Consider the following 11,320-nt stretch of genomic DNA (forward strand, 5'->3'; position numbering starts at 1 on the left):
AAAAGGGTATGACGCCAGGTTTTCTGGCGCTATATCACTGTGTCAGTATAACGCTAGAAAACCTGGCGCTATATATTAACGGTGCAGTTACCGTTATTATATAGCGCCGGGTTTTCTGGCGTTATATATATTATGGTCACTTTTTTTTTTTTTACACTTATTTGTGTCTTGTGAGTCCAAAATAACAACATTTTGGTTCCGGACTCTATAAAGATGTATCTATTTAGATGACAACTCTTTGAGGTTCCAACATTAATCTAGAAATTCTCTCCAAACTTTGATCTGAATCAATGGACGTGACAATATCTACCAACGTAGGGATGCTGCCCATGGCCATCTCTAAAAGACCTCCGCCACCAGCAGCTACTTGTTCAATTTCCTCTTTCAGCCGTGGAACGCCGTCACTTGTATCAAAAGCCCGCCTCTCTACCGCCGGTGCAGGCGGTATGAAAACTGAACCATCACCTAATCAGTACTCTGCTATTTCATCTTCAGACCAAAATCTCACTAGACGTTCAGGGAATTACCAACCTACCATGTGGGATTTTGAGTATATTCAGTCCATACACAATGATTATGCGGTAAAATAATTTGTTTAGCACTTATTCATTTATTCATGTTAGTCAATAATCTGCATAGTTAATTCGTTGTAATACCATTCAAAGCGTCAATATTCCAGCTGATCATCAATTGTGCATGTCTTGTTTAGGGAGATAAGTATATGAAGCGTTTTAACGAACTGAAGGAGGAAATGAAGAAGATTATAATGGCTGAGGGATTAGAAGAATTAGAGAAGTTGGAGCTGATTGATAATTTACAAAGGCTTGGAGTAAGTTACCACTTCAAGGACGAAATTATGCAAATTTTGAGCAGCATAAACCAGGACAGTACTCCAGCAAATTCATTATATGCCACAGCTCTGAAATTTAGACTCTTGAGAGAACATGATTTTCATATCTCCTGAAGGTACGTACTGTCGTTGCCAAACAATTAAAGGCATATAACAATTGGAAACTACCAACAGTAAAAACGTGGATGCATGGATCAAGTAACAAGAAAGGGCATGTAACAAATATAGCATGCATTTAACAAATAAAGACATGATATGAGTAGTAACACAGATTAAAAAGGCATGATATACTTAAAATACATAGGTAAAGACCCACCCCGCATGCTTAACTCTTGAAAACTTATATAGACTAGTTACCTTGCATATACGCCATCCCCACACATAAATGAAATAGCAAGGTTAACAACCACACTTACCTCACTCTGCAACCAAATCAACAATCAATCACGACCTTACCTTTCGAACAAGCCTCCAAACCAACTGAATCTGGCCGATTATCTTTCAAACAATCCAAAATAAGCTTTAGAAACTACTCATGAATATCTTCTTTCATGTTCTGATATTTGCGGTACTTCGTTACTGTAATATTTTCTTAAATTTCCAGAAAACATGATCTAGAAACAGTTACATGAATTAAAGCGTCAAGTGATATTTTCTTTTACATAATTGAGGAGCTAGCCACAATGCAAGGAGCATCTACGTCAACCTTTAAGATATATGTTTTCTTGTGTTCTAGATATATTCAACAACTTCAAGGACGAAAATGACAATCTCAAGCAAAGTATTTGTAACGACACAAAAGGTTTGTTACAATTATATGAAGCTTCATTTCTCGCCACAGAAACTGAAACCACTTTAAAATATGCCACAAGATTCACGAAGGCACATCTAAATAATTATGTTGACAATCATTGTGGTGATGAAGACAATCTAATGGTCGCATTAGTGCAACATGCCATGGAACTTCCTAGGCATTGGATGATGCCAAGATTAGAGACAGAGTGGTATTTAAGCATTTATGAGAGAATGTCAAATGCTAATCCTCTCTTGCTCAAGCTTGCTAAGTTGGACTTCAACATTGTTCAGGCAGCACACCAACAAGATTTGATAATTCTATCGAGGTAAGCCTCTTAATTTCATGTTGATACTCTAGGATTAATCTATTTTTTGAACATTATTTTTAACCAATCAAGCAAGATATGTGGTGTGAAGTTAGAGTGAGCCATAAGCTTTATTGTGGATTTAAGTTATAGTAGCAACGTATTTTGACCTATTACAATAGGGCTAATATACATAGTACCTTATTATCCAGGTTGCTAATTCCACTTAATTATTATGATTAATTATCACTAATTATCTTAGAAACTCATGATGCTTATCGATATGACTTAAAACATGCTCGGTAATTTTCTCATACATCAATTATTTTCATGTAATATAAAGGTGGTGGAAGAGCACATGTTTAGCAGAGAAGTTGTCATTTTCAAGGGATAGAGTGGTGGAGGCTTTCTTTTGGACAGTGGGGTTACTATTTGAGCCTCAATACAGATACTGCAGAAGAATGTTGACAAAGGTTATAGCTTTTATTGTAGTCCTAGATGATATTTATGATGTTTATGGCACTCTTGACGAGTTGGAAATCTTTACTGATGCTGTTGAAAGGTCAGCATAACTTTAAGTAAGCAATCACATCTATAATACAAGAAAGTATTACCCCTTTGCTAGTTTTCTTAATCGTCCGATCCCAATTATATTGTTTTGTGTCTGACATGTGAAACTTTGCTTTCTGATAATATAAATTCAGATGGGATATAAAAGCAATGGAGCAGCTTCCGGACTATATGAAAATATGTTACCTTGCACTATTCAACTCCACCAACGAAATGGCGTATGATATTCTCAAAGAGAAAGGGATCAATGTCCTACCCTACTTTACAAAACAAGTAAATTCATTTTATACTTAGAATCTTTAACTCATTCTTTTAGTTTCAAATTTCTCCCATCTCCATGTTCTCTTTTCCCAAATCCCCCTCTCCCTCCTCCGAGGCAGAATTAACCAATTCGTGGATTCAACATTTAAGGCTCTTACCATTAAACTCATTTCACATTTGAAATTATGAGTACAAAATTTAATGTTTATTTAAAAAGATAGTGATTTTGGCGCACACACATATATATGCTCTATGTAAAAATATTTTGGTTCAGTTGAATCCATGAAACATTTGGTTGTACCCCTCTCCCCCCTTCCCCCTAAAACACAAAAATTAAAATCACTTATTTATTTATTTGTACCATCATTTGAGACAAGTTATTAATTAGTGGGCAGATTTGTGTAAATCTTACCTACAAGAAGCAAGGTGGTACTACAATGGATATTCGCCAACGTTGGAAGAATACATGAATAATGCATGGATCTCAGTTGCAGTTCCTATGGTTTTAGTTCATGCATTCCCCCTTGTTACCAATCCAGTTACGAAAGAGGCATTGGAATCCTTAAGCAAATATCCTCACATAATTCGTCGGTGTGCTATAATGATTCGTTTTCTCGATGATTTGGGGACATCATCGGTACGTTTTTATACCTTCCTCACAGATAAAGTTATGATTTAAAATAACTTAATTTAGAGTCCATTCGGATGAGAGACGCTAAGAGTCAAGAAGATATTATAGATGAAGCAAATTCACAATAAAAAGGGCAGCCCGAACTAAGTTCCCGCTATGTGTGGGATCCGGAAAAGGCCGGATCGCAAGGATCTATTTTACGCACTCTTACCCTACATTTCTGTAAGGGGCTGTTTTCACGAAAGCAAATTCACAATATGGTTCATTTTTTGTTCTTGTTAATTCAGGAAGAGTTAAAAAGGGGTGATGTTTCCAAGTCAATCCAATGTTACATGAATGAGAAAAGTGTTTCCGAAGAAGAGGCAAAAGAAGGAATTAGAATTTTGATAAAGGAGACGTGGGAAGTGATGAACAAAGACCAAATGGAAGAGCTACTATTTTCTGAAGCATTTATTGGGATTGCATTAAATTTTTCAAGAGCACCACACTGCATGTATCAGCATGGAGATGGGCATGGAATTCAGAATTCCCACATCATAAATCGGATTTCCAAACTACTCTTTGAGCCTATCACCATTCTATAGTGTCTTATTATTATTGCAACTTTCTGTCGCAGATTTTAAATCACAGACTGTTTGAAGCATTGAAAATTAGACGTCGACAAATGTGGTTTAGATGTGATTGCCAGATTCATTTTGGATTAAAAGTTACGTACTTTTGAAGTTCAGTCATGATAATCTTGATAGAATACTTCATCTTTCGTCATATTTCCAATTTTTCTATAATATTATTTTGCCTTGTCAATCCAACAACTTCTCTTTTTCAGTAATTATTTTTGCTCCTATGGATATCCTTTGCGACTAGAGGTGGCAAAATGGTTAAAAGAAAACAGTTATCCACCCATATTATCCATCAAAAAACGGGTGGATAATGAAACATTTAAAAACGGGTCTAATATGGATAAAGAACCATATTATCCGCTTAGAAAATGGATAACCAATATATAACTAATGTGTTTAACTTTTACATTTGTAAAGCCTCAAATTGGGGTTTCTCAAGTTTGGAAGACTAGGAATTCTCTCATAAGTGATCATTTAAGAAGCCATGGATAATATGGATATCCATATTATCCGCAGGATAAACCCGTTTTTTTTATCTGTCTCAAATACGCTTCGGATCGGATAACTTATCCGTTCTTTAAATTACCCGTTTTGACCCGCTCATATCCTACCCGCCCGTTTAATTTGCCACCCCTATTTGCGACTTTCATCACCTACACAACATGTGACAACAATATAACAATTTATAACTTGGCATACACACATTTTATGGTAGGTATATTTACCATAATAATTAGAATTACTACCTGAAAGTAAGTCAAATAATATAATTTGCTATAACATGTTCAGTTTTACTGATTTTGAAAAAGAAATTTTTTACAGTGTGAATATATGTAAGTTAAATCCTTTAGAGTCAAACTTTACTCATTTTTGTAGACTCCTGTCTACGTCAAATAATTTCTGCAGCATAATTTGCCAGTGGTTAGACATTATAATTCTTTTTTTAACAAGAAAAATATAAAAAAAATAGTGGTGACAAGACGGTGGTTGTGGAGATATAATTATAAATGGAATTCAAGACAGATTGGTGAAGTCGATCGGCTATTCTGACATAGGCGAATTAAAGAATTAAGTTTTATGAATTCAACTTTAAATTATTAGTATTGAACCCATTATATTTTTAAAGTTATGAATTTATATCAATTATTATTACAATATTAGTAGATTTTATATGTTGCGTTGAACTCAAAAGAATGGATTTAGATGAACTTGTAGCTGCATCCGCCCCTAGCTTGCTATTCAACTATACGTTCATATTCGTGTGAAACATGAGTAGTTGATTTAGTGCTAACATATTAATAGGTCTTTTTCCTCGAGATTTTGCTGTGTTTTTTTCTTTCCAGATAAGACATCAAATCTAATCAGACTAATATCATACGCAAACTAAATCATCATGCCTAGATAAAATCTAAAACTTCCACAAGTTACTTGAAAAGTAGAAGTTCAATCAAAAGCCAAATCTGATCCTGAAAAGGGCAAATCTGATTTTGTAAAACCAAATTCGATTGATTGTTTCGACGGTGAGGTTTGCTATAAATAGAAGCCTATGTTTTTCATTTTAAGTACACCAAGCAAATAGGAGAGAGAGTAATTATAGTCTATGAGATAAATAAAGTGAGAGTAATATTATAGTGGTGTGTTAAAATAAAGAGTGTTATTTCTTTTGAAGTTGTAATAGTCTCTTCACACTATCAAGTTGTAATATTATTGGAGTATTATATTGTTCCGTTCGGTTATTGTATTTTATCCCGTTAGAAGATCTGTTGTCGTTACTCTCTTGTGTTATTATTATTTACCGTGAATATTATTTCTGGGTGAGATGTTATTTTGCCCAACAATATATATATCTTGCAAAGACACATGTAACAAAAAAGGAAGTTAAAGCTAATTATATTAAGTGGTAAGCTCATACACTTATAAATAAACGATCGGTTCACATAACTGGAAATGGCAATGGTGACAATCATCTCTGCATCTATTATTAGCAAACCAATTTTAATTTGGACATTACAGGTTCCAAAATCCAGCAATATTTCTAATGCTCAAGCTGCCCCTCTTAGACGATCTGGAAATTATCAGCCTTCTATTTGGGAGTATACTCAAATTCAATCATTGAAGAACCAATATTCGGTATGTTATTACAGTCACACCTCTCTATAACACCCTCGTTTGTTCTAGATATTTTTAGATGTTATAGCGAATTTCTGCTATAGAAAACATATATTATAACATAACATAACATTAATTTGGTTCCAGAAAAAATTAGCTAATTTTATAGTCAAGTGTTGTTATAGAGAGGTCTGACTGTATTAGCTGTATTAATTAAATTATAATATCTTTTTTTTCTTGTTCTTTTCCTCTCATGCTAAATGCTACTTAATTAATTAATAAGCTTATATATGAAATTAAATTTATAGGGTGAGAAATTCATCAGACGCCGCGATGAGCTGAAGATGGAAGTCAAGATTATGCTTAGTGATCGTAACATGAAGCCATTGGTTCAGTTAGAGATTATCGATAATTTGCAAAGACTTGGATTATCTTATAACTTTGAGGATGAAATACACAGCATTTTGAGTTGCGTATGTGACAAAAATAGCAAAAGCAACGGAGATTTGTATGCTAAAGCTCTTGCATTTAGGCTCTTGAGACAACACGGATTTAACATTTCACAAGGTATACACTATCTAGGTTTTCACTTCGTTTTCTTCTTCATGCATTTGGCAGTAGAAACTCACTAATCCGGATTCACGTCGCATATAGCGCCACTGAAAAGGCAGTGGTCTTGGTATAGTATCTAGTTTTTCTCTCTCCTTTTCTTTTGGGGAAGGGGGAGGGGGCAGGGGCGGAGCTAGAGGGTGAGGTGCGGGTTCAATAGAACCCAGTAATTTGGAATATTGAGATTCTATATTTGTACTAAAAATTCATTTAATATGTATAAATTATTAAATTAGAACCCAGTACTAAAATCCTGAACCCAGAAGCTTTAAACCCTGACTCCGCCTCAGGGGAAGGGGGAGGGGGTATGCATCTAGTATGCAAACCCAATCATGCGTCGCTAATTCTCATTCATGCCACGTAGGGATGTTCAATCCAAACCGGAAACCACACCAAACCGATAGTTAAACTAAATCGATCAAAAGATCCGATTAGGTTTTATTTTATTTGGTTTGGTATTGAGTAAAAAAATCCGAATCAAACCGATATATAAATATATAATTTTTATTTATTCTTTTAAGACTTTATATAGAATAGTCTTTAAAAATATTTTGAAATATTTGAGATCCTCTCATGGGATGTAATATTTAATAGAACTATAAATTGCATCTATTTTTATTTACTTTAAATAATGGGTTGTATCACCACTTTCTTATCAAGTGTTATTGAAATGCGTCAATGTCTTTGTTCTTCCATAATCATTTCTCAAGATCTATTAAATTCTTATTTTATTTTTTCGAGAAATGGAATATCGATAATTTAAAATGAAATAGAACATATCATTATTTAGGTATTTATGTTTAATTATCAAATTCGGTTAATGTTGAAAGCGTACATTAATGAAACATTATTGCTAGACGACTAAAAGAATAACTATCATGTGTTACTAAAGAATTTCTCCCATAAGAATATCTTAATAGATCATATATTTGTTTTTTTGTTCAATTTTTACTAAACATATATTCATTTATCAAAACATTATCTATAACTTTAACAAAGTAAGATTGAAATAATATTCATGTAACAAAAAAATCCGAAAACCCCAAAAAATTCGACAAAATCGAACCAATCCAAACCGATATAGTTGGTTTATTTTTTGATAAAAACCGAACCAACCCGTTCTATATACACACCTGTCGCCACGTATGGCTGCTAAAAGGGAAAGACTTCCTACTAGGAGCTTCTTGATTCGTAATGATCGAATCATATAATACTACACAATATATTATATAAATGGTTTTTGGTTGCAGAAATATTTGATGATCTTAGTGAAACTCATACTAAGGATACAAAGGGGATGCTATATTTGTATGAAGCTTCTTTTCTTGCAACAGAAGGTGAGAGTGAATTGGAGCAAGCAAGAAATTGGAGTGAAAAACACTTGAGAGAATATTTGGAAAATAAAAATATTGACCAAAATGTGGCTGAATTAGTGCACCATGCTTTGGAACTTCCATTGCATTGGAGGATGTTGAGATTAGAGGCAAGGTGGTACATCAATTTTTACAAGAAAAGACAAGACATGATTCCTTTGTTGCTTGAGCTGGCTATACTTGACTTCAACATTGTTCAAGCAGCTCATATTAAAGACCTAAAATATGTGGCAAGGTAATAACTCCCCTGGAAATTAAACAGGACTTTGCCTTTTAATTGTCATGTTTAAATTCTAATTCATTAGATATGAAAAAATAGGTGGTGGAAAGAAACAGGCTTAGCAGAGAATCTGCCATTTGCTAGGGATAGATTGGTGGAGAATTTCTTTTGGACAATCGGAGTAAATTTCCTTCCTCAATATGGTTACTTCAGAAGAATTGCGACAAAGGTAAATGCTTTAGTAACCACAATAGACGATGTATATGATGTTTTTGGTACTCTGGATGAACTACAATGCTTCACTCATGCCATTCAAAGGTAATTAATAATACCTCCTATTTTCTAATGTTAAAACATAATTAATTTGTAGCTAATTTTTATAGCTTGTAATAAAAAATTTAGATGGAATATCGACGAGTTGGATAACCTCCCAGACAATATGAAGATGTGTTATTTTGCACTTGACAACTTTATTAATGAAGTAGCTTGTGATGCTTTTGAAGAGCAACGCATTCCCATTTTGCCCTATCTAAGAAATGCGGTATTTTTTTTCTTTTATCTTTCTGAAACATTTCCCTTTCTTGATATGTAATATTACACTATACTGAATGAAATTAAAATTCTCAGTGGACAGATTTGTGCAAATCTTACTTAAGAGAAGCAAAATGGTACTTTAGCAAGTATATTCCAACCATGGAAGAATACATGGACAATGCCTGGATTTCGATATCAGCTCCAGTAATATTAGTGCATGCCTATTTCCTCATTGCTAACCCTGTAAACAAGGAGGCTTTGCATTACTTAGAGAATTACCATGACATAATTCGTTGGTCAGCTTTGATTTTGCGGCTCGCAAATGATTTAGGAACATCATCGGTATGTAAAACTCTCCTTTAATTTTTGAATTGACACTATCAATGTAATTTTGATCTGTTATAGTAGAAGGTTATCTGCCTTACTTAACAGATTAGTAATTCACTTACTAAGTGCAGTTGCCTGCTGTTTTACATAGATGGTGACGATTTACCAACAGTGCTTTTTCTATTGCTTAATGTAGGAAGAGTTGAAAAGGGGTGATGTACCCAAATCAATACAATGTTACATGAACGAAAAGAAAGTTTCTGAAGAAGATGCTCGACAACATATTAGGCTTTTGATTAGTGAGACGTGGAAGAAACTGAACGAAGCTCATAATATAGCAGCACACCCCTTCCCTAAGATGTTTGTTAAGTGTGCTATGAACCTAGCAAGAATGGCACAATGCATGTACCAGCATGGTGATGGACATGGCGGCCAGAATTATGAGACTAAAAATCGAATCATGGCATTGCTCTTTGAATCTATTCCTCCAGCTCACCAACAAAAAACCTTTTCTAATATTTGAATCATGGTAAATGAAGATGTTTTTCCACTATCCAGAGTGCTGTATATCATACGAAACCTGTCTCTGTTGAAAGAGTTCAAATGCCAATATTCATACAACAATAACGTCCATATCAACAAATTGAATTCGGAAGCTGTTTCTCCAATGAGAATAGGTAAGTACGAATTGATACAGGACTTAGGGCCATATGCTTGACTGCTAATGCAGCAGAAGTTCCAACAATTACCTTTCTATTTATGCCCGACTGCTAAATCATCACTGTGTGTCGCTTTTAGACGAACCTGGTTCTTTTGAGAATTTGCGCCATCGTTCTTTGTTCTTTTCCACTGAAGCAGAATTCTGAACAAACTCGGAGAGTCCTTGCCTGAAAGCCCCTATATTTACTCCTTTGCCCACCAATATGCTTGTGACACCCATTTTTGAAACCTGAAAAAGACTGCTTTAGCGTACTACTTTTGATTTAGACCAACAAGTGATGGTATTTTTTGAATCAACTGAAATGCATGATACAGTTAGCAAACAGTGATTATACCGCCTGTATGTTCCGATTTTCATCATCGAAAAACAGCATCTCATTATAGGGCACCGTCGTCTTTCGGTTGATTTTCTGAAAGTGATCCGTCTTATGTGTCCAACTGGAAAATATCTCCTGTAGCATTAAATAATCAGCATCATGACCTCACAGTAAGCAGCATCAGATAAAAGTAAAACAACCAAAACAGGAGTTTAACTACCTTATTTTTGGAGCACCTTGGGTAAAGTAAAATATGAATGTAACTGCAACAGTTTGTTAAGATTATAAGGGGCTTTTTAAATCATCATTCATCTTTATTAGAATTTAACCTCTTCAATTTTTTGATAAGGTAAATTGTATTAACAAAAGGGATTTAACCTCTTCATAGCTCATAGCATCTGGATAACATAATTATGGACCTATTATTTTCTTTGTCTTTCTCTCTTCCACCCTACTATCCCACTCCTCGACCATGTAAAGAGGGGTTGCGAGGAAGTCAACTACAAAACAAGGAGGCCAATGAGCTAAACTGACAGCAGTAATAGCTATTGTCAATAAAAATTGCAGGTTATCATAGCATTATAGAAAAACGATGAAAAGAGATGCTGAGATTTCCACCATCTCACCTGAGCAACAAACATTGATTTTATCCCCAATTTTTGAAGGAAAGCGTTTGCTATGTCTGGAGTGGGTGATCTTGAGGCAATAGCAACATTAACTCCCTTGTCATTGAGGGCATGTAAGATACCTTTGGCTTGAGGATACATAGATGGTTTCTCATTTTTGGAGCGGCATTCACTGAAATACAAAGCAGACACAAAAATGGTATTACGAGTACTCCAAGACCAAGTTTAAGCAAAATAACAAGCTCTTTCTTTCTTTTGGATAGATAATGAGATATAGAAAGAGTGCACACAGTTGTTTCAAGCAATGTTAGCTTGGAGTTGCCTTAAACTAAATGAAAGGCCTCGGGACAAGAAATAGAATTCATACTTCCTTGGCTCCTTAAAGCGGAGAGTGAAAACTGGGACTTAAACATTACTCAGTATTAGCTAGACCAAAATTCTGTTCTTAAAAAC

The 11,320-nt window shown here is 34.5% G+C and overlaps 2 protein-coding genes and 1 pseudogene across 2 annotated transcripts in view; 2 read left to right on the forward strand and 1 right to left on the reverse strand.

Annotated features, from left to right (window-relative positions):
- The first annotated feature begins 307 nt into the window (after nucleotides 1-307).
- Nucleotides 308-4,023, forward strand: LOC109241520 (annotated as a pseudogene).
- Nucleotides 4,024-5,607: 1,584 nt separating this feature from the next.
- LOC109241521 (terpene synthase 10-like) lies at nucleotides 5,608-9,740 on the forward strand. The gene is made up of 7 exons (XM_019408260.1): nucleotides 5,608-6,162; nucleotides 6,450-6,708; nucleotides 8,001-8,358; nucleotides 8,443-8,661; nucleotides 8,746-8,884; nucleotides 8,971-9,219; nucleotides 9,401-9,740. Exons 1-7 carry the CDS (start codon nucleotides 5,980-5,982, stop codon nucleotides 9,725-9,727), a joined length of 1,734 nt encoding a protein of 577 aa, XP_019263805.1. The 5' UTR covers nucleotides 5,608-5,979; the 3' UTR covers nucleotides 9,728-9,740.
- LOC109241522 (magnesium-dependent phosphatase 1) overlaps nucleotides 9,735-11,320 on the reverse strand; it is a 2,178-nt gene continuing 592 nt past the window's right edge. The window contains exons 2-4 of the mRNA XM_019408261.1: nucleotides 10,868-11,039; nucleotides 10,260-10,376; nucleotides 9,735-10,153 (exon numbers count right to left, since the gene is read on the reverse strand). Of these exons, the coding sequence (XP_019263806.1) occupies nucleotides 9,983-10,153; nucleotides 10,260-10,376; nucleotides 10,868-11,039 (460 nt within the window). The 3' untranslated portion in view covers nucleotides 9,735-9,982. The remainder of the gene's footprint in view (nucleotides 10,154-10,259; nucleotides 10,377-10,867; nucleotides 11,040-11,320) is intronic.

Source organism: Nicotiana attenuata, unplaced genomic scaffold (genome assembly GCF_001879085.1).
Source record: "Nicotiana attenuata strain UT unplaced genomic scaffold, NIATTr2, whole genome shotgun sequence".
NCBI lineage: Eukaryota > Viridiplantae > Streptophyta > Magnoliopsida > Solanales > Solanaceae > Nicotiana > Nicotiana attenuata.